At 44.0% G+C, this 27308-nt stretch overlaps 1 protein-coding gene across 11 annotated transcripts in view; it reads left to right on the plus strand.

The window, feature by feature from the left end:
* Nucleotides 1-24569, plus strand: part of SVIL (supervillin) — a 146499-nt gene extending 121930 nt beyond the window's left edge. For all 11 annotated transcript variants that reach the window (XM_063099650.1, XM_063099646.1, XM_063099645.1 and 8 more), the window contains 14 exons: nt 223-370; nt 496-641; nt 1848-2023; nt 4607-4751; nt 5134-5410; nt 10010-10161; nt 12668-12773; nt 13451-13658; nt 15235-15368; nt 18030-18185; nt 19757-19900; nt 20995-21119; nt 23324-23479; nt 23566-24569. In XM_063099650.1, the coding sequence (XP_062955720.1) occupies nt 223-370; nt 496-641; nt 1848-2023; nt 4607-4751; nt 5134-5410; nt 10010-10161; nt 12668-12773; nt 13451-13658; nt 15235-15368; nt 18030-18185; nt 19757-19900; nt 20995-21119; nt 23324-23479; nt 23566-23652 (2160 nt within the window). In that variant the 3' untranslated portion in view covers nt 23653-24569. The remainder of the gene's footprint in view (nt 1-222; nt 371-495; nt 642-1847; nt 2024-4606; nt 4752-5133; nt 5411-10009; nt 10162-12667; nt 12774-13450; nt 13659-15234; nt 15369-18029; nt 18186-19756; nt 19901-20994; nt 21120-23323; nt 23480-23565) is intronic.
* Nucleotides 24570-27308: the final 2739 nt, after the last annotated feature.

The raw sequence follows: 27308 nt of genomic DNA on the forward strand, positions 1-27308 counted from the left end.
ACCTGTTGAATATTGAAGACAGAACTATTGCTGTAAAGAATTGATACCCTTGGTCCCTCAGTCACAGTTTGCTGACTGTATTGGAAGTACCCAACAACCACCCCTGCGCTCACAAGGCTTTCCTTCCATCCAGACACACCCCATTTCTCCTCTGATTTCAACGTGTGCCACTCCATCTAGCCATAGGCTTTTCTACTTCAATTGTGTTTCTCTCTTTTTTAGGCCTCAGAACTTGCAACTTTAATTCAGACAAAGAGGGAACTTGGGTGTAGAGCTACTTACATCCAAACCATTGAAGAAGGAATTAATACACACACTCATGCAGCCAAGGACTTCTGGAAACTCCTGGGTGGTCAAACCAGTTACCAATGTAAGAGTTGACTGTATTTCACAGATTGACAAGATGTGAATCTCCTTTCTTCTCCCCTAGTTCGTTCTTCTAAACCAGCTACTTTGTAGTACAAAACATGATACTCTCCTATTCTTATCCCAAAGCTGCTGGAGACCCAAAAGAAGATGAACTGTATGAAACAGCCATAATAGAAACAAACTGCATTTACCGTTTGATGGATGACAAACTGGTTCCTGATGACGACTACTGGGGGAAAATTCCAAAATGCTCCCTCCTACAACCAAAAGAGGTACAGTGAGGGGGCTACATCCTTCAACAAGAAAGCACACATAAGGCATTCTGTATGGGCTACCAATAAAATAGTAAGTGCCCCAAAAGGTTAGGTTAGTGTTAGTATCAATTATACAGCATTTACAGCTTTTTAGGAGATATTTGTGATTTCAAACCATTACTACTATCTCAAATACTAATATAGAATTCAGAGTAATGTTCAGAGGTGGCATGAATCATTGAAGGCTTTTATATTCTAGGCAAAATGTAAATATTACTTAGCCCTATCTCTTAAATTTTATATAAACATTAAATATTTTTTAGTCATTAAGTTTCAGGACTAATAGATGCCTGTATGTATAATGTATGGACTTGCCAAGTAATATGCTGTTTTTTCCTTCTCACACCAGCAATTATTTATTAATTACATATATTTCCAGTACCATTAAGTACACTAAGTGTTGAGAAAAAAGCGGAAGACACAAAAGGACCTTAAATTTCACTGGGTAGAAGAGTATCAGAAAAAATGTAATCTAAAGCTAGACTGAGTGTATGATATGTATGGGCATTTAGATGGAGGGGAGAGGAAGTTACAGAAAAAGAGATAATCAAATAATTTTAAAGAGAAAGTGAAATTGAGCCTTGTGTAGAATTAAATGGAATTTGGATTGCTGGGAATGAAGAGAGACATTATTCTAAGAAAGAGTAGAACAAACTGCAGGCATGGATGTAAGAAACAGCATACATTCAGCACACACTTAGTAGAAAACCCCTACTGTGAGTGTATGTATGATACGATGTCTGCTCTGAAGAATCTGGGAATTGCATACAGTGGAGGGGACATCACTGGATCCTCCGTGCCTGGCTTATATGAGCGGCCTGTATAAGCTGAGTGAAAGAATGAACAAACGAGAGAGGGAGAAACAAGGCAGAGAGGGAGGAAGGAAAGAAGATAGAACATGTACCTAAATAACTCTTTTATGAATCAGAAGTTTTAAGTGGTTTGAGAGTTCAGAGGAGAGAACATTAACTTGGGCATTTAGGACAATGAGAAGGAAGTCACACCTTCCAGGCAGAGGGTGGTTTGGCAGGGCAGTGCCAGCAGGCAGGTCTTGTGAGCTTCCTGTGTTTGTAATGACTGCCCCATCAGGATTTGTGTCATCATCGTCTATTTGACTGGAGCCTGTCCTTGAAGTTCACAGATTCTTTTGTGCCATTTCTCCAGGTACTGGTGTTTGATTTTGGTAGTGAAGTTTACGTGTGGCACGGGAAAGAAGTCACATTAGCACAACGAAAGATAGCATTTCAGCTGGCAAAGCACTTGTGGAATGGAACCTTTGACTATGAGAACTGTGACATCAACCCACTGGACCCTGGAGAGTGCAATCCACTTATTCCCAGGTATTCCCGCAGCCACGGGTGGCATCACAGAGGGAGCAGGTCGCCTTTGCAGCCCTGGTCCCTAACATAGCATCTACTAGCACTCTTACAGGTTTCAGTCTTCATAAATGATTACCTGCAGTGGGCCATGAATATTCACCAAAAAGAAAACTTATTTAGCTCTTATCTAACTAACATAGAAATATGGATGTGACAGTCTTCTGGAAGATGTTTATGTTCTGTTTAAGTTATTGAAGTGAATAAATCCCTCCCACCTGCGGCATTCCACATGCTGTTGTGGCAGATGAATAGCAATTGTTTAAACAAATTACACACCGATCTGAAGAGCTTCCCAGCATCTGGAATTCAGCCACTGATCTGAACACGTTTCCTTCTGATTTCCTTCCCAGCGTAGGCCTTGAATTCCAGGATTTATTTGGCAGTAGATAATGTTTATGCCTTTATGCCTTTTGGGGGTGGGGGGAGGATATGGTATTGAGATAATGATTGCAATTTTAATATTCCCTGCGGTGTACTAGACTTTTAAAAATCACTTTGGCACATACAAACTCCAAGACATATGGTCATGAAAAAAAATAATCTTATGTGGAAAGGATTGTTATTTTTTAACTACCAGACTCCCCCCTCCCCCCAAAAAAGTGTTTTTAAACTGTGTGCCATATAATAGATTAGAAATAGATGTACAACCAAACAGTGGGTACTATGCAACTATGTTTTAATGTTTTTCATTCAACTAGTATACAAGTTTAAACTTTCCTATTAGTGTACAACTTTAAAGTTTCCTACCTAGTTTCCTGCTTTAAAATCCAATTATTGCTTTTATTATTAATTATCATTAAAGAAACATTGAAAAATTATGACAATGTGGTGAAAAGTTTAAAAATTCTTTTTAAAGCAAAGATACATTTAACATTAGTACTGTAACAACTAGTGTTTTAAGAACTGAAACTAAGTCTAAAAAGGTTATTTTTTATTTGCAATAGTAAGAGAAAAAATAATGCTGATGCATAAAATCTATATGATGGCCGATTTATATTTCATAGTGACATCATCACAGTTCTGAAATTGAACGAGTGAGCACCTAACCCACTGATTTTCAATATCTCTGAGACAGAATCACGTGAGGAGCTTTAAAAAAAAATGCATTTGCTGGGCCCAGCCCAACGATATGTTTGGGTGGGGCTTTGGTGTCAGTATGTCTTAAAAGCTCCCCCAGGATTTTAAGGTGCTGCCAATGTTACGGCACCCAGCCCTTCTTAATCAACAAGGAGGCTGAAGCCACTGGGGTGTCATGACTTGGCCCAGGTCAAACGGGTCAGTCAGGGAGGAGGGGAGAAACGTACCTGGCTCCTGCTCCCAGGCTCATACCCCTTACTCTGCAAACTGCTGAGGCTTTCGTTTGTCCCACTTGAAGACATAAGACGGATTTTTAAAGCAGAAGTCAAGTGCTCTTTCTATAGTCATCTTAGCAAGTCTGCAAGGTAGGATTTATATAAAAGACCATCATTCCAATATTTTCTCATAAAGACCACCACCTTTCAAGGTGGTCCTGCATTTTCCGTAGTTGTTGATATCTGGTTCCCAGAGTCCCGCAAGAGCATGAGGTGGGCGTCTTTGTATACTGTGCTTTATCCTTTCAGTTTCCTTTGAAACAGGCAGCGTCCTTGATGTGCCTTAGTCATGATGTCAGAAACTGTAACCTTGCCCAAACAGGAAGGGGCTGAAGTTTGGGTCTCAGCAGCACACTGGAAGCACTGCTGGGTGGCCTGCTGGGATATGTGTGTCCTGGTCCCAACTCACAAGCAAAGATTGGCTTGGAGGGCTGAGAAACACCTGCATGTTATTCTCAGGGCTGTACCCTCTACAACATCTATTTTCTCAGCTCTGCCTTTTTCTAAATTACCTGTAATCTCAGGTACAGTGTCAAATTAGAAAGTTCTGAGGCCAAACCTGTCCTCCAGGTTGGGCTGTGCCGTTCCGTTCCTGAGTCATTGAGCTTTCCCAGGCTGCTGCCCTGGCCAGTGGCACTGAAATGTGCAGAAATTCACTTTATGATACGTGAAAGTGTGTTCATTTTAGTAACACAGGAGAGTCCCATACTCTAGAGAGCTTGGTTGTAACGTGACATGAAATAACGGAATTGGGGGTGAGCTATGTCTTCCTTATATGTGTTAACTAATTGGAGAGAAACGTGGTGAGCACGTGCAGGTGACTGTGGGCAGTGTTAAGTAGGTGAGAAGATTTCCACGGGCTCCTGTCTTGTGTGCCACCCCCAGGGCATCCCAAAGACAAGAAATTGCTAGAGTGCAAGAAAAGTCTAGTCCTGACGTGGTTCACGTCGCTTTCAGGCACATCAACTCCACAGACACAAAGCCTTGCAAAGCTTCAGGCTAAAATAATAAAATGTCATTTATTTGATAATGTAAGTGAAAGTAAAACATTCACTCTATAACCACTTATGTATTTTGAGATTCTTTTCAGTAGCTGCGTGTTTGTTTTGGATACCTTTCCTTTGTTTTAACTTGGCTTAATCTTGGTTCTTTTCCTGTCCTCCCACCTCCCCACCTCACTCCAACCCTGCAGAAAAGGACAGGGGCGGCCTGACTGGGCAATATTTGGGAGACTTACTGAACACAATGAGACTATTTTGTTCAAAGAGAAATTTCTTGATTGGACCGAACTGAAGAGACCTAATGAGAAGAGCATTGGGGAACTTGCCCAACAGAAGGTATTTATTCCGGGTGATCGAGTCTCAAACTTGGGCTTATTTGGGTCCCAACAAAAGTGGCCTAGAAGCTATAAGCCTTCCCAGGGTTCACTAGCAGAAGAGGAAACTGGTTTCCAATTATATTCTAACCCCAGGAGGTGAACCTAGAGCTATCTGCATTTCTTCTCAGGCATTCTACTCACTCGTGTAGCGATGGGTATTCAGGCCTCCAGAGTCTTTCCTCGAAGTGCAGCCTTTCCCTAAATGCAGGTCAATGCCCTGAGACAGAGTGGGGAAGCTGTAGTTTATGCTGCCGCATTGACAGTTGTACAGCACTGAGCGTGACGAGAGAATGGCTGTAGACACAAAGCAGCTGAACAAGCATTTTCATGTGCCCTTACAGGAAGATCCCAGGGCTGAGGTCAAGTCCTACGATGTGACGCGGATGGTGGCCGTGCCCCAAATGACCCCTGGCACTGTCCTGGATGGCGTGAATGTTGGCCGTGGCTATGGCCTGGTGGAAGGGGATGACAGGAGGCAGTTTGAGATTGCCACCGTCTCTGTGGACGTCTGGCACATTCTAGAATTCGACTACAGCAGGCTCCCCAAACAGAGCATCGGGCAGTTCCACGAGGGGGATGCGTATGTGGTCAAGTGGAAGTACATGGTGAGCACTGCAGGTTAGTGAGCGCGTCCGTTTCCTTCAGCTGAGGGTGGCCGGGCCCCCGCAGCGCTGCCCGGGCGGCATTGCCTGCTGCGGCCTGTCACACCCTCAGCTGCTTAGGTACAAGGTGGCAGTGGTGTAGACAAAAGAGGTCAGGTAGAATTCCTGACAACCTAGCATTGCCAACGTCCCTGATGTTTACTTGCAGAAATCAAAGGTGCGTGGCAAGGCCTCTCCCCTCCCCTGTCTCCTTCCCCTGCCCCCGGCCCCAGAGGTTTTCTAGGAAAGGAATGATTTGTCTCCAGATGATATTCACCATGTGGCTGTGTGCTGCTTAAATTAAAGTTGTTAAATAGAGCCTATCTGGGTGATTTAAACTGGAACCAAATGGCGGTGTAATCTTACAGTGAATTCCTGCTCAAAGGATATATCAGTAAAAAAAAAGCTATTTCCTCTGAGGCTGAGAGCACTAACAGTGCCTTGACGATCTGGTATAAAAAAATACACAATCCAAGTTCTTCAGGGTTCCTGTAAATGAAATACTATATCAAGACGCTCATTGCATGAGAGGCTAAAAGGGGTGTCAGGTGGACTTGGAAGAGATCATCCCTTCTCCTTGCTGAGGACTAGCCGGTATCTCCAGTGTGCCTCATCCCTGCCCATTTAGGAGAGCACTTGTGATTTCCAGATTCAGCTCCCAAGACACTTTATTCACCTCCTTATAGTCTCCTGTGCAGGAGGGCCCCCAGGGGCCCAGGAAACAGGCGGCTGCTTGCTGATCTGCAGACTTAAGAGCCATTTGATTTATTTCCCAATTTATCAAAGATAAGTCTGTTAGTCAGTTGACAACATTTACTTAGCACCTACTCTGTGTAAGACACTTTTTTTTCAAGTAAATATTTCAGACTGGCCTCCAAGAAGCAGATCGTATCAGTGACCATAAAGCAAGAACAGGAAGAGACAGCAGTGCTTCAGGCTGAAGGAGGAGAGCTAGATTCCCTTGACACTGGGTCTGCCAGCAGTGGGGAAGCCCAGCAAAGCAAGACCAGGACAGCCCACAGACAGACACCACTGGGCTGGTGGCAGTGAGGGCTGGCAGGATCACATGGGGTGCTGAGCTGGCCACACCTAGAGGTCCACCCTGGCCCCAGAGGCACAACGCTGGGTGCTCTACCGTGCCTAGTTGAGTGCCTCCCTGTGGCTCTGTGGGACTTGTGTGTTACACTAATTTCCCAGATGAGGGACAGGGCAGCAAGATGAAGTAACCCTCCTGAAGTGGCACAGCTGGTAGAGAGCAGAGCCGGACACTCAAATCCAGGCCTGCTGTGCAGTTCACCCTGCTGGCAGGGGGGTCAGGGTCTGGGCCCAGCACAGGATGTCGGGAGCTGTGAGTTTTGGCTACAAGGAGGACTCGAGTCACTAGACCCGCGGAGAATGTCAGGGTTGAACCAGCAGCAAGGCCGCCTGAACACACCAAACTTTTGGGGCTTCCTAACAGCCACGAGCAGGAACGGAATCTTTCGGGGCCCTGGCAGCTCTGGCCTCTCCCTCCAGGGAATAGTGGGATGTCGGACAAGGACCCCCCAGTGGGAGGGGAATTTCCACTTAATTCCTTAGGAGCTATCAGAACTGCCCCGTTCCCTTTTCATAAGGGGCTGTGTCACTTGGAGGGAAGGCCACAGGTACTGGAGCTCTACGGCCTGAGGTTCAGAATCTCAGGCCCTGACTTTCCAGCCATGCAAATTGGGTAAAGTTACATAACCTGTCTGAGCCTTGGTTTCCTCACCTGGAAAATATGGATTATAATACCTGTCTCATATGCGATGTTTAGCATGGTGTTCGGCACATGTACACATTGTGGGTACAGGAACAGTACTGTATTCAACTTGAAGGTGAGATAATGTGGATCCACCCAAAATAATAGCAATTCCCAAAGTGTCGCTACAGTGGATTTAAGCTCCTTGATCAATGCAGAGGTGGCAAACTGAAATGATTATCTATGCTGCTGGTTGGCAGTGAAGACAATAATAGGAGATTCAGCATGTGTGGGGAGGGCGGATCTACTAACCTTTAGAGTTGTGGAAAGGTTAAGGAACAAACTTTAAAGACACTCATAATTCCCATTTTTAAAATGTAGAATGGGAGCTGCATGTTTCATAAAATGAGACAAGGGGGCACCACAATTTGAAGTTTAGTTATTTTCTTACCTTAGCTGTTAGTTATGAGACGAGTACTAGTATGTGAATGAGGAAAACTATAATAAAGTGAATTAACAATAAATAAATCTAAGATTTCCAAGACCTTCATAGGCTATTTACTTGGAGGACCCTAGGAAATAATGATTTGACCCAGGATTTCTTTTCTATATTTCTTCCCAGTAAACACAATGTACAACTCACAGCTCCCATGACCACCTGCAGGTTATGTCCCGTGCCCCAGCAGGGTCAGGGGACAAGCTGCTCGAGGTGCTCGGTGACATTAGGTTAGGCTACTCCAGAGAGTGACACAGGCTGATTTTATTTTCTATAAATAGATGGTCAGTAAATGAGGTTCTGGTGCAAGACTGCTTGACCATGAGCCATTCTTCATACCTCAGTTTTCTGTTATTCCTAAATGGAGCCACTGGTGACAAACATACCCTTGAAAGTACTTTGATGGCGTGATGTATCAACACTTTAAATTAGGCATCTGGTTAAGGTGGTAAAGATAAGAGTCCAGTTCTTTCTAATAATATTGCTAAAATTAAAATTAAATAAGTGTATTAGTAATTAAGTTGCACATAGAACTAAATTTGGGTATGTTGAGGTAGGTTCACAATTATAAAGAAAATTAGTGAAATGTCTGTCTTATGCAATATCTTTAAAGAAATACAATTCTATTTTAGGTATATACACTCAAGTCTATTTTTAAATGTTTGTATGTAATGTTGGTTATTTAAGTGTGAATATATATTTACACAATGTATTTGAGTGCTAACAAATTAAAGGTACATATAAACTGTTGTGATCTATTTTAAGCATATTTTTTCCCCAGTGATCTAGTTGACATGGTGAATTTTCACTAGTTTGTAGAATAAGATGGTCAATCAAAGGCAAACTTTTCTTGCTACTTAAATTAACAGAAATTTCACTGGAGTGCCTTCCAAATTAATTGTGTATATTCACTACCTATTCATTGATTCCTGTTTCATTTTGCTCTCCCAGAAATACACAAACTTGACCAGTTCAGATCCACAACAGACGGTACTAAAGGCTGTGCTTAGTCAAAGTACTTTAAGAAATTATTAGAATCATTTATGAAAACTGGGTCACAGAGTACTTTGCAAAACAGAAGGCCAGAAATCAAATTTGTATGGCCCCTGTCCCTTTAAAAACTTAAATGGGGTCTTCTCTTACCTTCAAACTTCAACACAACTGTGATTTTGCAAATGGGAATGGAACTGAGAAAAATGTGTATTTCTACTATGGATTATATTTTAGAAGCAGTGGTTAGCGACAGTTGCATATAGGTGATATAGAACGAGAGAAGCTAGTTATTATCAGTAACTTTTAATGTGCCTGGGTGTTAAAACCAACTGTTCACCCCCGTTGCAGGGACCCCGTGGGCATGTCAGTCAAGAACTTGGTCTCCGGACCTTACTTAGTCTGGAATTTTCTGCTTTCAGGTCACCGCCATTCAGGCCTCTCCTCACCTACCTCCTAAGAAAGGCCTTCCCTCCGTAGGCAATCGCATTTGTCCCCACCCTGCCTGGTGTCATGTCCCCATCTGTTGTCCTCATGACACTTACTGCTGTCTGAAATCGTCTTGCTCATCTGTTTGTGTATTAGAAAGAAAGCACAGACGTGTCCGTCTTGGTCATCATTGGAGTCCCAGTATCCCGAAGCATCCCCAGCAGGAGCTCAGTAAATATTTGTTGACCAAATGAATGAAGGGAATCTAGAGATATATTCCTAAAGGTAGAGATTTTGAGGTCTGAAATGCTGTCTCAAATGACCATTTGACCAGTTAGCCTTCCACGACTATTCTTCAGAGCAAGCAGTTAGATCTGCCTCCTGTGCTGCTACTATTTATTGAGTGCCAGACAATAAGGAAAGTCAGCACTTAATCCTGGCGACAGCCCTGGTGACAGACACGAAATCCCAGATTACTTTATGAAAACGATATGTCAGCAATTTATCACCTCCGTTTCTGACAGAACTTGGAAACTTAAAGGTTTTCTTTTTTCTTCTTTTTTTTTACACTAGAATAGTTTTAACAGTCTGATTTTTTTCCTTTGCCCTTAAAGCTGGTCTGGCTGCTGTTTTCAATGTCTGTGTGAGCCTTTGGTCCTGCTCTCGCAGTCGCCCACCTTCCTCTGGGGTGACAGGTGTTTTTCTTAGGATATCCAGTGGGTCCTTCTGAGTATTGTTCCCCAGTTTGGAGGCTCTGGGGCAGTAGCTGTAGAAGGGTCTCTTCTCCTGCTGTTTGAGTGACATTCATCCAGGCGTGAGGGACCTCTCCTCTCCCTGCTTCTCTACCCTGTGTCCTCACGGGCCCGGGAGAAGTGCGCCAGGCATGCGCCCCTCCTGGGCTTCTCCCTGCTGACCTCGCTCTCTGCTGTGCTGTGTGTTTGCAGTGGGAAGTCGGCAAAAGGGAGAACATCCCGCCAGGGTGTCCGGCAAAGAGAAGTGTGTCTACTTCTTCTGGCAGGGCCGGCACTCGACTGTGAGCGAGAAGGGAACGTCAGCGCTGATGACAGTGGAGCTAGACGAAGAGAGGGGAGCCCAGGTGAGTCCCCACCTGGACAGAGGGGAGTGTCCTTTGCAGGGAGCCACATGATGCATGGCCTGGGCCCTGATGACCCTGACAACCGGATTCTAATTCACACAGACATCATCATCATCATCATCCAGAGCACTTTCAGTCCTGGTCTGGCTTCTACAGATTTCAGGCTGGGCCTCACATTCCATCCTCCCACCTGTTGTGATATGACCTGAAATGAAATACTGCACCTGCAAATAGTAAATCCAGAAAACAAGCACAAGGGACCAGTCCATGTTTTCAAAAGGTTCCCACCTTAACCCATAATCAAGGAATTGTTAAATAAAATAAAGTGGTGCCATTATCCACTTCTAAGATGGGTAGAGATTTTTAGAAGAATGGATCCTGCTGGCAAGGATTCAGCAGAACGGGTACCCTACGTGCCTCTGTTGGGAAGGTTGGCTTGAACAGCCATTCCACTTACACAAATCTATCTGAAGGAAATATTAGAGATTACTGCAAAAATTGAGTAATCCCATCGTCTGCATTCCTCACAGCAGCCCAAGTGATTTTTCTAGAACATATCAAGGCATGTCACCCTTGCTGTCTGCCACACAGAGGATAATCTCAGCAGTCTCCCAGTGTTCTCCAGCACCTGCGCGTGGGCCCTGCACCCCTCTCCTGCTCTTGCTCTCCTCCCAGGCTGCAGATATCCTCTGTGCACTGACCTCATGCCCTACCTGGATGCACGCAGCTCTCAAACTCTTACGATGGACGTTTTTGTTCAAACATCACCCCCCTATTTTATCCAAATCCCTCTTCATGCCCCCATTATTCTCTGTGCCTTTACTGTGCTTTATCTGTTTTCGTGGCATGGTCTATCACCTACATAATCATCTCATTTGCCTATTTATTATCTATCTTCCCCCATGAGCATGAAAGAGACCATGTCTGCTGGCCTCACAACCCCATGGCCTTATAACACCATCATAACCCCAGGGACTGCATAATGCCCGGCAGGTACCAGTGCCCAAATCCAAGGATTTGTAAACATTTCTTTTTTTTTTTTTTTTTTTCTTTTTTGTGACTGGTAAGGGGATCACAACCCTTGGCTTGGTGTCGCCCGCACCACGCTCAGCCAGTGAGCGCACCGGCCATCCTTATATAGGATCCGAACCCGCGGCAGGAGCGCCACTGCACTCCCAGCGCCGCACTCTCCCGAGTGAGCCACGGGGTCGGCCCGTAAACATTTCTTTTTAATGTTTGGGTGATCTGTGCCTCAGGTCTTATCCTTTAGTACCAGTAATTTGGAGTTGACTCTGGGGTTTTTAGAAAACACAACACCATGTGCAAATATTTTTACTATCTTGGCTGAATGATTAACAGTAACGTGAGGGACAGCAGAGAAATTTTCTCCAGCTATAGATCAACACTCACTCAGCCTTCCAGAGACCTACAAACCAAATATCTTCCCTAAAAAAAATATTTCAATGCATATTTTCTACTATGGGTTACATTTTAGAAATAGTTGTTAGCAACAGCTGCATTTTAATTATTCCTAATAGTGGGTAATTTCAACTGCCTTGCTTTTTTTTTTTTTTTTTTTTTTTGGTAAAGGCCATGAATGAATATGTTTTAATCCAGCCTTTGAAATTATCCTTAGTCATGTTGGTTAGAGCATGATGCTGATGGCACCGAGATCCAGGCTTCAATCCCCATACAGGCCAGCTGCCCCCCAAACCCAAATTATCCTTAGTTTTGAATCTTACTCTCTCTAGTCTGAGCATTTCATTTTTATCAGTCCTATGGATGGAAGATCATCTTAGACATATAGAATACTGCCACAAAATGGCACTTGATTCTGCAGAATGGGCCCGGAGATGGATAAGTTAACTCATGGCGAGAAGTGCTTCTTGACTATCAGAGCTCCCTGACTGCCAGCTCAGCAAAACGTTTCCTCTCTCGGGGAAAACACCCTGCCAAAGTGAAAGATGGTTCCACCCTCACGTTGGGTCTGGCGCAGCCAGCACCTGAAGGATGAAGACATTGAGAGGGAGGGGAATGTGGCCGGGGAGGCTGATCCCTCTATGAGTGGACTACTGGAGTGATTGCAGGACATACGTTTCCCCCCAGAATTACTCAGTCATTCTGCTGAGAGGTATACTTTGTTAAAGGTATGTTTAAGTCAAGCATGTTACCTCTATACCACAGAATACTATTAAAATACCAAAATTCATGTTTTAAAAGAATATTTGATGACAGAAAAATATCGTAAGGAAAATGAGGGCATAGAACAACATAAACAGCACTCTTATTTTTGTTTAGGAAAAAAATATATACCCAAAAGATACTTTGAAAGGACTGTTCCATGCTGGAATTTGAATAGTGCTTGTCTTTAAATAATAGTAGCATCGCGCTGGCCTTTGTTTGTACATCTTGATGTTTTTCTGATGTCCTGCAATAGGCATGTATTATTTTTATGACTTTGAAAACCCCACCCCTGTTACCTGTTTTCCTCTGTTTAAATGTGAAGGTCCAGGTTCTCCAGGGCAAGGAGCCCCCGTGTTTTCTGCAGTGTTTCCAGGGAGGGATGGTGGTGCACTCGGGAAGACGGGAAGAGGAAGAAGAAAATTCGCAAAGTAAGTTACTTTTAGCGCTGGAATTCAAAGTTTTTTTTTCCACCTCCTGGAAGGTGTTTTTATAGGCAAGGGGGTTTAAAGTAAGTCTCTCTTCATATAGCTGTGGCTTTACCACCGAAAGCCTCCTAATGTTTGTCTAATAAATCAGCTTTATGAGGATCTTGAAACCCCCTCCTCCCATGGAATTTATTTCAGGATCCCCCTTTGCATACAGGAGGCTGGAAGATTACTTCTCCTTAATCTGAATTCTCACAGTGGCTCTGTCTACTCTATTCAGGAGAAAAAAAGAGAAAAGAAAAAAAGCCCAGCGTATCTTCTGTTATAAATTATGAGACTTTTGTTGGCCAGCATCCAAAAAAAATAAAAAATCTTAGCTTTAGAGGCTTTTAAACCACACCTGTGGTATGACTTATTTTATAAATTTTGTAAAAATGGTTTTTCTGCATCGTGAACTTTTGGCAACCTGCTTCTGCTTCTGACTGCAAAAGGATCTGCTTTCTGGGATTGTCATTGCTCAGCATGACTTCTTGCCACAGCAGCTTCAGCCTCGTAGGTCCCCTTAAGTCCCTGAAGCATGGTGGTTGCTGCTGGTTGCACAGCAGGGACCAGGAATGGGAAGGGCGGCTTTTCCTGTCCAAGCTCAGGTCATAACTCCGTGCTGATGACGCCCCCTGCAGGTGAGTGGAGGCTGTACTGTGTGCGGGGAGAAGTGCCCATGGAAGGGAACTTGCTGGAAGTGGCCTGTCACTGTAGCAGCCTGAGGTCCAGGACTTCCATGATCGTTCTCAATGTAAATAAGGCCCTCATCTACCTGTGGCACGGATGCAAAGCGCAAGCCCACACGAAGGAGGTCGGGAGGACTGCCGCAAATAAAATCAAGGAACAGTGAGTGCTGTGTGTCTGGGATGAGCTTCACAGAAGTGGCTTCCCAGAGGGACGCAAGCAGGCTGAGGTGGGAGGGTTCCCAAGACCTCCAGTGGACGCCCGGTGTGCTAAAAGTGACTTCAGCAAGGGAAGATGGTTGTGCACGTGATCGGGGACCTGTGACATTCCAAGTAGATAGGACACACGTCTCAGCCAAGACCTCCGATTTAAGGGCTTCCCTTACTTTCTGAGGATTTACCTGTCTCAATAAAAGGCAGTGTGAGGAGCAAGGCAAGTGACCCCAACAAGCACTTTAGTTTCTTCGTAGGCGCACATCAGCTTTTGAATTACAAGCCTGGAATCCTTTGATATTTAATGAGAGCAAATTTTAAATATCTTTTAGGAATTCTGAGTTTAGTTTGGTCACAACAGTGTAGTGTTAAGAAGCTACAGAAGGGCTTGAGGGACCCCTGTCTGTGGACTGTACAATGTCCCCTTTTTAGAGAACTGTTTTCTCCCATTCTCAAAGGCGGCCACCGGACAGTGAGTCTTGGGCCAGCGCTGCAGGGGTTAGGTCTTATTCCTCACCCAGGCAGGCAGCCGCAGTCGGCCACTTGCTGAGATTGAGTACACCATGGTATAGCACTGAGCGAGGACTCAGAGAAGATGCAACTCTGAAGTGAGGTGGGGAAGAGAGAGCTGAGGGAGGTTTGCAGTGGTGGCTGGTCACCTGTCTTGAGTGGGCTCAGCTCTTCCCAGCAGCCCATGCAAAATGGGCACTGCAAGCAGCCAAAGAAACCCCAGTGTCGCCCAAGCATTCAGAGGATGACTGAGGCCTTCCTTACAGTAAAAGTGAGGAGTTCCTAGGACCACATCATGTCACTGATGTGCCATTGGGTAAATCCATTCTCTGGGCACTGAACAGTACAGCGTGGGCCACTTGCCTGTGCCACCTCTAGACCTAACGCTGCATGGAGAGGGCAGAGGGGAGAACGGAGGCAGGTGACCCTCCAACAGGCAGACAGTGAAGCAAGAGGTTTCATCTCCAGACAGCATTCTGGGCAAGGTCAAGGGCAGGGAAGATACGATTCTCAGTGAGGTGTCCAAAGGCACTCATGGTCCATCAGATCTTTCACTGGGACCACTGGAAGAGCAAAGCAATGAACAACTCGTTCACCTATTCATCCAATGAATACTTATCGAGCGTCTGGTTGGCACCAAGCACAGATTTAGGGACTAGGGACTTGGCAGCAAATGAATCCAGGTCTCTGTCCTCATGAAGCTTATGTTCTTGCAGGAAAGAAGGACAAGAAATAGTAAATATGTATTGTTATATATTAAGAAGTATATTATTTTTATTACATATTATATGTAAATGTACATTCCTCCCTGGGAGCCAAGCCAACCCCTCTTCCCCCGCACACACATACATTCATAAACTACAGGGCATTTTTTCATTCATTAATCAGAATTGGTTTTAGTTAGGAAAGTAGAAGAGGAGAGTGGGTGAACTGACCTGTAGATTTCATTTTGTATAATTTTGTGCTGCCCATGCTCTCCGGGCTCATAAACAACGATTGGAATTTCTCCCTTGCAGATGCCCCCTGGAAGCAGGACTGCATAGTAGCAGCAAAGTGACAATACATGAGTGTGATGAAGGCTCCGAGCCACTGGGATTCTGGGACGCTTTAGGAAGGAGAGACAGGAAAGCCTACGACTGCATGCTTCAAGGTAATGCAACCTTCCATAGCCTTCCACGACTTTTTAAAAAACTCACTGATTTATTCAATAAATATTTGTGGAGCACCTGTGTACAACACACGATAATTTAAACCTAGGATATGTCCTCACAAGCCTACAACCCAATGAGGGGGCTAAGTAATGCCTATGACTAATGGTAATGCAAAATAAAAGTTATGGGTCATAAAAGAGGTACAGGTGAGGGAGGTTGAACATTACAAAGAAAAAAGATTACTTCCATCAGGAAAAATCTCACACAGCTTCATGGAAGAGAAGAGAAGAAAATTCCTGGGACCCAGATGAGCAGTGACACAACGTAAACCTGGAACAAGGTGCTGTTTGGTTTGGCCAGCACCCAGTGTACAGGGAAGTAGTGAGGCTTCAAATTAGATTGGGGGCATCTTGAGTGGGAGGCCAGAGACGATGAGCCACGTGGATGGCTCTGCCACTCACGGAAGGCACAGGAAGGAGAGGCTTGGAGGTCAGTGACAGCCTGAATGCACACTTAGTGGAATGCACTAAGAACTTAGGCAGGACCTTTCAGGCATCATAGATCTCCGAGGACATAAAGAAAGCTGGGGACACTGTTCTCAGGAAGGTGCCTGGTAAAATCTATGTGTACAATGTCGGATATGATTTCAGGGATTTTACATTCATGGCCCATCAACTAGAACTCGTGATTTAAAATGCAGTAGATAAAGATGGAACGCATGAGAAGTGGGAGAACAGGTCAGTAGAATGGCACAAAAATCAAGAGGGGAGAACATGTCATACAAGAAGGGACAGTTACCACTGCCAGATGGCAAAGTTCAAGGTCTAGGAGAACAGAGAAATGTCCTTGAGCTTGATGCTAAGTAGACTGTCAGAGGCCTTCACCTACCAGTGCCACGTCAGCCTGCACGAGCCAGGGTGGCTGGTGAGGTGGGAGGAGGCCAGTGTGAAGTTGGAGAAGTTGCCTAACACAAGGGAGGAGGACTCGGCAGCAGGAGGATATCAGAGTCCAGAGGAAGACTTCCCGGCACTAGACCATTCCACGTGTTACCTATTCTTGGTGCTAATTTTGGATGGAGCCGGAGGACCCATTTGAGAGGAAGGGTTGAAATGTAGAAATGGATGATTAAAGGAGGGAAGTCCATGAGGAGTAGGGATCGAGGGCACAAGGGAAAGTTCACCTTGGGGAGGGCACCACTTCTTTGTTCTTTATTAAGCATCTTCAGGAAGTGGACCCCTTATCCCATTTCCAGAGCCCTTCAAAGTTATTGATCCTGTTTGGAAAGACAGTGGCTGCTGTTATACAGAATGGACATTCCCATTCACCAGACTGAAGTGTGTGATATATTCCTCCTGTCTCATCTTATGTTTCCTAGCATAAGAAGTAAAGCTAACATTTACTGAGGAGGTCCCAGAAGCCAGGCACCACGTGAGCACTTTATGTACACTAATTCAATTAATACAATCCAACATGCTACCATTTTTACAGATGAGGAAACTGAGGCACGGGGAAGTTAATCAGCTTGCCCGAGGTTGGACAGCAATGGAGTATACTCGCAACCACTCCATTCTACTCCACCTCCCAATTTTTATAAACTTTTATGTAGCTTTTTAAACTTAATTATCTATTGATGATAGGAAATGCTTGAAATTAAAGAAGTTAAAGAAAATAAGTCACAATCCCATCTCTCAGAGGTAACCAGAACTCACATTTCTCTATGCTAAATATAATATCTATTTTCTTTTTTTTTTTTTTTTTTTTTAATATCTATTTTCAAAAATAAAATTTGGACCTTCAGTTTTTTATGTGCTTTTTCCCTTTACTCTACTATGAATAATTTCCCAAGTTGTAAATATTTAGACTCTTTATGGTTGCAGGGTATTTCATGACTATTCCATGAATATATGCCACTCTTTTCTGAACAGTGTCCTATCGTTGGAGACTTGTTTCCAGTTTTTCTCTATTATATATTAATGCAGTTTGAATAATTTTTTAAATAATTCTGTACATTCATTCCTAATTGAGGTACATTCCTAGATACACAATGCTATGCCAAATTTCATTCTCACCAGCAACATACAGAAGTGTACATTTCCCAGCACAGTCATAAGCCCGGATCTTTGTCTTTTTCTTCTTTGCCAGACTGATGGGAAGAAACAGTCAAGCATAGTTTTCATTTAATTTTTTAATTAGAAGTACTGTGAAACACTTCATATATATATTTATATATTTTTAAATACCTATATGCATTTTTAGTCATTTGTATTTCTACTTTGGTAAATGTTTTGTTTGTGTCTTTTGCACATTTTATTGAGATATTTACCTTTTCCTTATTTATGTCCCTTCATATATTAAGGATATTAACTAGCTGCTGTATTACAAAGATTCCCCATTTTGTTACTTGCTTTTTCATTTTTTTTTATCTTTTTGCATTGTAATTTTTCATTTTTATGTAATTAATGCATAAGTCTCTTCTCTTTTGATTACTTCTGTTACTACTAGGATTTAAAAGGCCGTTCTTATCTCCAACTGCAGATAAATTCTATGTATTTTTGAACTAACTCTTTGAATTTTTCATGTTTTATATTAATTCTTCAGTCCATCTGGAATTTACTTGGATGCAGATGTTGTCTTTAGCTTTGTTCTCTCTTCTTTCACAGATCCTGGAAGTTTTAACTTCGCACCCCGCCTGTTTATCCTCAGCAGCTCCTCTGGGGATTTCTCAGCCACGGAGTTCGTGTACCCTGCCCGAGCCCCGGCTGTGGTCAGTTCTATGCCCTTCCTGCAGGAGGACCTGTACAGTGCACCACAGCCAGGTGAGGCCCCCAGGGGCAGCTCGAGCTGAGTAGCAGAAGCTACACTTCCAGAAAGCCTTTTTATTTTATGTTAGCATTTATTAAGCAATTTCTGTTTGCCAAGGACAGTACCAGGACACTTGCTTATAGTATCTCATTTAACCCTCACACCTACCCCAAAAGGAAGTGGAGTGATGCCGACCCCATATTAAAGTGTAAGGAACCGAGACTGAGTTAGTTAACTTGCCCAGAGATGTCAGTAGGTTGAGTGCAACCGTGTGAGGCCTGGCGTCTCTGCTGCTCTCCCAGCCTTCCCCTCGGTCTTGTTGCTTCATGGTCCCAAGTTGACTGCCCCTGCTCCAGCTATCATGTTTGCCTCCAAGACTGAAAGAAGAGGGGAAAGGGCAGTGATAGTCCCATCTCTCCCTTTTATCGGATAAAGCAGAAGTTTTCCCACAAGCCCCCCAGCAGACTTCTGTTTACATGTCATTGGCCAGAGCTTGTGACATGCGTACCCCAGCTGCAAGGGAGCCTGGGAAAACAGGTGACCAACAAGAAGGGGTTGGGGTATCTGCTGAGTTAGCCAAAGAACAGCGTCTGCCATACCAAAGCTCCACAGGGACACTACCTCAGGCCTTTGGAGTCCAAGTTCAGGGCTGTTTCCAGCAGTCCATGACCTCACGACAGAAACCTCTGTGCTCTTATTCCAGCTGGGAGAGTCACACGAGGCTGGACTCTACAGACCCTCCCACCTTCCTGCCCATCAAGTCTGAGGCCAGCTGCCCCTAAGCTAGGGGTGTGTCCATTCTCCCATTACAGGAGCCAGAGCTGGAGGCAGGGGCCCTCACCTTGCACTGGTGGCCCAGGTCACCACCTGAAAAGCTTGACAGGTGCACATGTCACACTGTGTGAAATATTAGCAAGAGTCTAAAAAGAGAGGCTGCCATCCACACTCTTCATCCTAGGGCTCAGGCTGGGTTATCACCCTCCATTGGGCTTTAAAGAGGGTACTTTTCACAGAATGCTAAGATGCTTGCCGGAAAGGACTCGGAAGGGGTTCTGAGAACCCCTTTGCCACGTGGAATGAGAGTCAGGTTGATGGTTTGAGGAAAAAAAGTGAGGAGGAAGAGGCAGAACAGTTTTGATTTTAAAGCCCATTTTTCTCTAAGAGAACCATGGACTTGCTAAGCAGTCAGACACAGGGCAGGCACGCCAGTTTTTAGCAAGCTTTTTGGTGCTGATGGCCCCTTGAGGCATGTGCATTATTCAGGGCACTCCTAGCTCAGCCCTGCCCACATCCAGAGGCACAGGGTGGGCTTGAGTGGAGCCAGGAGACAGGAGCAGGACCTAGGGGAGAAGGAAAGAAAGACGCCCCCTCGTGGACACCACCTCTTTCTGCCTGGTGGCTTTTCCTGGCTTGACTTTCAGTGGGATGAGATGTCTTGCAGCCTGCCTTTGCCCCTTGCGACTGAACTTCACTGAAAGCGGCTTCTCCCCTCTGAAGAGCAGCAGGGAGGGCAGGCGTCTGTTACATTGGGGAAGGGAGAGCTGGAAGCACCCCTGACTGTCTGGTTCTGTTCTCGCCCTCACAGCGCTATTCCTGGTTGACAACCACCACGAGGTGTACCTCTGGCAGGGCTGGTGGCCCATCGAGAACAAGATCACTGGGTCTGCCCGCATTCGCTGGGCCTCTGACCGCAAGAGCGCCATGGAGACAGTTCTCCAGTACTGCAGAGGTGGGCTCCCCGGCAGGCGCCGGCACGAGAAGGGGGCCGGGAGCCCCTCGGGCACCCACAGCCCCCCCCAGAGCCCCGGAGCCCCTTTCCCTCTGTGCGTGCAGGCCAGCAAGGGGGAAGCCTGGCCAACAGCGATGGAACCAGCTTTTCCCTCCACAACCTTTTTGAGGCTCATTAATTTTGAGATGAGTGCACTCTCGGCTGCCAGCATGAATGAGTTTCTCTCTTTTGTATTATAAGGCCATCTAACCTGTTACCTTCAAGGTTAAAGGCTGTATTGTGGAACATCCTGGACTGACTAAGACCCTGTTACACTTGTGATTAATCAGGCAGTGAGGCCAACAGGCCTCCACCACGCACATGGTCTGCAAGCCATGCTGTGCCCTCAGAGAGCAGAAATCTCACCCAAACTGGCTGGAAGGCCAGTGTCGACCCTTTTATCGTTTTTATTCATTATTATTTTTAGTATTATATCCAAAAAGAAAGATCCGTAGTAAGTTCATAGTTTTTTACTGTACTGTCCACCTGAAATTTGTGGTCTCTTATATAAAATGGAGATGCCAGTAATTCATTTCTTATCTGAATGTTTATGGTTTCATCCATTTGTTTAACATCACTGAGTATGTACAATTGATTCTCCTCTTGAAAAGCTCTTTAGTAATAAATAACTGACTAAATTTTCCACCAAATGTTAAAGCTGAAGCGGGCTTCTAAAGTGCTGTCATTAGCTGTCTGATCATGTTGAGGCTCATCCTGTGTTGGGGTGTCAGGAACACCTCTACAGGTGAGTGTGGGAGGAAGAAAATGTCCCACCCAGAAGCTACGGGAGGCTTTCTCCCTCCCAGGGATCCAGAAGCATTTTGCTGGGTTTGGGAAGTACAGAGTAAGGTCGGTGTATGTCCCTATTACAGTCATAGGTATAAAATGAACATGTTCTGTAAGCATCCTCCATGTGTTGTTATGAAACACTCGGCTTGCATTTTAAGCGCACATCAAGCGTTCTGAACAAAGAAGAAAAGATTTTAAGGGACATCAGAAAAAGGCAGGGTCCTAGGGCTCGGGTCTACTGACTTTTGCAATCTGTTTAACTACAGGAAAAAATCTCAAGAAGCCGCCGCCCAAGTCTTACCTTATCCATGCTGGCCTGGAACCCCTGACATTCACCAATATGTTTCCCAGCTGGGAGCACAGAGAGGACATTGCCGAAATCACAGAGATGGTGAGTGCACTTTCCTGGCCTGTGAAGGCGGTCCCCAACTACCCCCCGCTTTTGGATTGTGGGTTGACTTTATCCTGGGGAGAAGCATCCAACACCCCTTTCAAAGTGCGAAATACTTTTTCTTTTGCCAACATATTAACAAACCTACATAGATTTAGCTGAGGAAGAGGAGAAGCCTAATGGGAATTCAGTTGAACTATCTTGGTAATTTTCTACACCCGGTACTCAAATTTTAAAAACTACAAAGGTGAATTAATTACTTTGAAGATGATATGTAAATACCAGCTGCTGTCTCTTCATTCTGTTAGCTGAAAATCTATTCCTTAGCCTTACTAGCTTCCCAAGGTCTACATAATGCACAACCAATTCCTTGTTTCAGATGGTAACCTTGGGTAGCGGAGACACAGAATAAACCAGGGATGAATTAGTATGTTCAGATGACTAAATGAATGAACGTACTGTGTCTCACTCATGATAAGATCTTGGTCAACATCTCATTAATATTGTCTTTGATGAGACCACCCGGGATTACCACATGAGGCATTTATCATAGCTTCTATCTACCAAAATATATTATTATCCAGAATGTTTTCGTTTCAGCCACACAGAAAAGAAGCTTACTGTAGCTAGGTAGACTTTCTTAACTTATGAGTTATTAACATTGCTAGCGACAGCAACTCCAAAGGTATTTTTGGTTTGATGGAAGAAAAGCTTTTTTCCTGTTTTAATTTTTGTAACTGAGTAGGAGAACTTCTTTTCTGGAAGACATGACCTGAGTGTATTTTATAGGAAATCCTAGTAATTTTAGCCAAACAGACCAAAAAAGTCTACTGCTGAATAATGATTGAGAGCACATGTTTAATAGCGCAAACATTGCTGCCCGTCCTAACCTGTCTCCCTTTAACCAAATGCACTTGATCTACACAGGGAAGGGGCTGATTGCAGCCCAAACTCTGACACAGTCAGAGCAAGGTAGTTCTGTGCGTGATCAATAGGGGATCACAAAACCTAAAAGCTCTAGGAATTATAAGCACCATGGCTGTTTCATGCAGTCTAAGTTCAAAGATGCCAGTCACCATGATTTTTTGTTTTGTATTCACTATGGACATTGGGCTGTATAACGTGCAGGCCTGTGGGATTTCAGCCAGGGAAGTCAGTCTTCCCACACCTGCACGTCATACTAGTAATTAATGTTCACCGAGTGCTCACCTACGCTAGGCACTGCTGCAAGCGTGTGACATTTATTTTCTCCTTTAATTATCACAGAAGTCCATTATGGTCCATCTTATTATCATATCCATTTTACCAGGGTAGAAACTGACACACAAAAACATGGAGTCACTTGCCCGAGGTCTCAGAGTTAGCGAGTGGAGAAGCTGTTCTCAGAGGCAGGCAGGCTCTCTCTCTAAAACCCACCTCCTCATAATGCCAGCGGCCAAAAATATATATATGTGTGTGTGTATACACACACACTCACACACACACACACACTCTCTCTCTCTCTCACACACACACACACACACACACACACACACACACATCTCACCTCCTGACCACTTGCCTTGCCTGTAGATTGCTGACTTTGGCAACAACCCTTAGTCATTCCTTCCCCCCATCCACCCACTCACAAAGAGGGCAGCCAATCTGGGATCTCAAGTTTAATAGAGTGAGATAATTTACCCAGAATAACCTGTCCAGATTAAATGCACATAGTGATTCTTAAAAAAAGCTTGATTCGGCCCCAGAATATTCTAGACGTATTTTTTTACTCTATTGTGGATTAAGAAATAGGGCCAGAGGGAGGAGAGGGGATGTAGTTTATTTTAAGGTTGATTATTTTTAAATATTTTTAAGTACATTCCATTATTTGGAGGCTTCTGGTGTTTAGACTTCAGATCCAATGATCTGAGTGCGTAATTTATTCATGGGAGAGTCCCTAAACATTTTTTCAGAGGCAGCCCTGAGACAGGATTTATTTGATCCTTTGTGGTAGGGTGAGAAAACATCTAAAAGTTGAGAGAACTGCAGGGCTTTGGGCATTTTCTTTACATTTCAGAGCCTGTTTCCTCCTCGATGAAGCAAAGCCGTGAGTACCTGCCTGTCCAGGCTGTGTGCAGATCAAATAGTCCTGTGTCTTAGCAAGCACTTGATAAAACATGTTGAAGTGTAGAACACCAAGTTCTCTCTGCTCCCTCCTCCTTTAGGATACGGAAGTTTCGAATCAGATCACCCTGGTGGAAGATGTCTTAGCCAAGCTCTGTAAAACCATTTACCCCCTGGCTGATCTCCTAGCCAGGCCACTCCCAGAAGGAGTTGATCCTCTGAAACTTGAGATTTATCTCACTGATGAAGACTTTGAGGTAAGTGTTTCTTCAGGTGGGAGGGAAATTAAACAGCACACTTTTCCTATTACTTAGCTGCTGGGCCTTCCTTGCCGTTCTTCCAGTTCGCGCTGGACATGACAAGAGACGAATACAACGCGCTGCCCTCCTGGAAGCAGGTGAACCTGAAAAAAGCCAAAGGCCTGTTCTGAAGAAGATGCTGGAGGAAGCTCAGTGGTCACTTTCCATACCAGTGAACCAGGAAAATGGCTATTTTTTTGGACTGGTATTTCATTTTAAAAAGTATTTTTAAATCAGAGTTTTCAAAACCTGATGTTATTAACTGTACTGTTTGTTCCAGAGTTGTGTATTTTGTAAATGTTTAAGAGAACTCTTTGGAAACGTTCTTTCCACAGTTCAGCAGGTGATGTTAGCACAAGTATCTGTCATGTGCACTTAAGCAGTGACCCTCAGCAGCTGCTACACCACTGCCCTCTTGTTCCAGCTAGGCATTACCATGTTTTTGGAAGCAGTTCTCTTTATAAAGTGTTATTTTGATAGTTTGTGGATTCTAAAATATATATATATTTATACAAACACCAATATAAGTCAAATATGTATTTAACAAAGCAATATGTATTCATTCACTTTGAAGGGTTTTGTTTGTCTGGTTTTTTTTTTGTTTTTTTTTTTTTTTTTTTTGGTGTCAACATATTAAGAGGTAGACGGAGCTGCTTCTGTCACCGGTATGTATCTTCATACACGTTCAGAAACGTTTCCTTCAGCGTTAGGTATGACCCGTTCTGAGTACTGCTTCCGGTGCTACAGTGAACAAAGAATTTGTACTTAATGGCATGGACTCTGAAGAATCTTTGCAAATCAACCTTTCTACCTTAATATCTCCCCCCAAAAATGTATAGTGCCTTGTTTTTATGTACAGTTTATATACAGAAAAGTTGGCTTTGCATTTTTGATGATGGTTTGGAACATTATCTACAATTTTACTCTCAACTAGTAGAAATAAAAACATCTCAATTTCTAATACCTGTGGTAGACATTACACATGTCATTTTGTGATATAGGACTTCAAAATAAAAGCTGCAGAATAAACACACAGTTACTTGATTCACATTGAATTCCAAGGATGTTCCTTTCTGGAAAAAAATTTTTTTTGGAAATGTTAACCTAGTATCAATATTTTGCCATTAAATATCAACTGCTATAACTTTGAATTTTAGTTTAGGGCAAGATTTTATACAAGGTCATAAGACTACATAGACAGATACTTGACCCATAAAATTAGTTTTAAGTGCTATGTCGAAGACGTATTTTTGCAAGTCATCATTCAATGGAAGCTCTTTTCTCTTTTTTTATTTTTGTTGGGTTTTTTGACAGCTGGCTGGTACGGGGATCCAAGCCCTTGACTTTGGTGTTTTAACACCTCACTCTAACCAACTGAGATAACCAGCCAGCCCCTCAATGGAAGCTCTTTACCCTACCACTCTGTCTACATTTCAACTTCAGGATCTTAGGGCCTTTAAAAAAAAAAAGAAAAAAATTGAATGTGTAAAGCATCTAGAAAACATAAACATGTTAGAAAACTCCTCACAATCCCATATGTTCTTAAAATACCAAATCCATGGTTTTGAACATATTCTACAGACCTACTATGAGTTGTTACCACCCTTGCCCCTCCCATTTAGTCTGTTTAACATATCCGATAACAGCACATTGACCCTGAACTTCATAACTTACCATGTGCTCACCCTGGAACTGCACAGGGCCGGGGGTCTGTAAGTTGCTCCTGGTCCCACCACCGTGCCTGTGTGATATTGGGCAGGCACTGAACTTTCCCACCTTGATTTCTTTAAAAAAGGAGATGATACTAGCTATCCTGCCTACACCAAAAGCAGAATTCTTGGCAAGCATCAAGGAGAAGCTCTTTGAAAACTGGCAAGTGCCAGACACCTGCCTGTATCAGTGGTACTGGGATGGTAACTGCAATAGGAAAGCATGAAAATTAAAGCTGAGAAATGTCGCCACACCCCTGGATATCATAGATTAAACCACAAATACATGCAAGCGCCGTATAACGACATTTCAGTCAATGACAGACCACATACAGGACAGTGGTCCCATAAAATTATAATGGCCATCCCAGATAGCCTAGGTGGGTAGGAGGCTATACCATCTAGGTTTGTGTAGATACACTATGATGTTCACACAATGGCACGTTTCTCAGAACCTATCCCTGTTGTTAAGCAATGCATGACTATGGAAGGAAAAAGGTGACAGGTTCAAATCTGTGTCCCATAGGTAAGGTACAAAGAGGAGTAGAGAAAGGAGTCAGAAGGGCCACCTGTGGAGCGTCAAAGAAAGAGGCAGGGCCACCGACAGCCAGGCAGGTTCATGAAATCACCTGGATCCTTATACACGCAGCAACTTCCAAAAGTTCATGAAAAGATTCGTGTTATCATTTAATTCCATTTTTCCGTGAACCTTTTGAAGTATTCTTGTACACAGAAAGTATCTCAGGTTGCTAGAGGAACTTCCAGTGGAGAGTGTTCTGTCAGTGACAAATGAGACAGGTGTCATCAGCAAATTCTCCCAAAGCGTCTCTCCATTGTATTCAAGACTGTCGCCCAGTGACATGCTGGCAGTCTGCTTCTCGCCTGTTCTTTGTGAATGAGATGGCCCATCTTGTATTGCCAGCTTACTTTCTGCCACTTTTTCTGAATTCTTTCCCATATCTCTTTCCTGTTTACAGAGCTGGATCCTTTCTTACGTGGTTTTTCTCATCATTTTCCTCCCATAGCTGCAACGTTTGACCTTTGCATCCTGGGAAAGAATTTCGCCTAAAAATGTGAATTGCTAATATTAAATGACTGGGCTCATTAAGTTGCACAGGTGCATGGGCCTTTGCCATAGCCCCTCCAAAAGCAACCCCCCTAGTAAGCTGTGATTAAACACAGCAGAGCCAGAGAGAATGGGGTTTCCTTAACTTGCAGCTTTTGAGCTCAAGGACTTCTATGGGGAGCTGATGTGTGGGTCAAGATGGACAAGCAGTGGGAGGCCTTGGTGTTCCAAAGGAGTGGGACAGCCATCCGTATTGTCCCTCTTGGGCTTTCCCCAGGTCAGAGAAAGACAGAGACTGCTCAGGAGCCCACTTCCTTCTCTCTTCTTCTAAAATTTCTGCCCTACTCTTAGAATTCATGTTTTGGTAAAAGGAAATGTATTCCAGAAACAGTCTGAGAACCATTTTTGGTCCTTTGGTTTTATTGTTTTTCCTATTATAAAAGTAACACTTGATGTCCACACAGAAATTTGTACACAGATGTTTATAGCAGCATTATTCATAATAGCCCAAACCTGTAAACAACCCACATGACTATCAGCTGAGACATGGGTAAACAAAATACAGTACCTCCATACCATCTGATAGCACGGGAGCGGGTATCAGCGCGTGCACGTGGTATACTTGACCCGTGGTAAACATGGGGAAATCTCAAGATAAACATGATAACAATAATCATAAAAATGATAAACGTGGATAAACCTCAAGAACATTAAGTGAAAGCATCCAGATACAAAAGTCCACATACTGTTTGATTCTATCTATATGAAACTTCCAGAAAAGGCAAATCTACTCAGAAAGCAGATCGGGGGACTGGGGATGGAAGTGAGTGTTGAGCAGCGGTTGTCCAGGTCCCCAAGCCTCCCAACCTCCCCCACCCCCAGAGCTGTCCCTCACTCCTCTCTGAGGGTGGGCTGCACCAGGTGAGGGCCCAGAGAGAGAGTCTGGGGATTGTTTTGGCCCAGAGGTCTCAAAACAGGCCTCTGTACAAAGCCCTCTTGGACTAGTGTAGTG

Source organism: Cynocephalus volans, chromosome 6 (genome assembly GCF_027409185.1).
Source record: "Cynocephalus volans isolate mCynVol1 chromosome 6, mCynVol1.pri, whole genome shotgun sequence".
Lineage (NCBI taxonomy): Eukaryota > Metazoa > Chordata > Mammalia > Dermoptera > Cynocephalidae > Cynocephalus > Cynocephalus volans.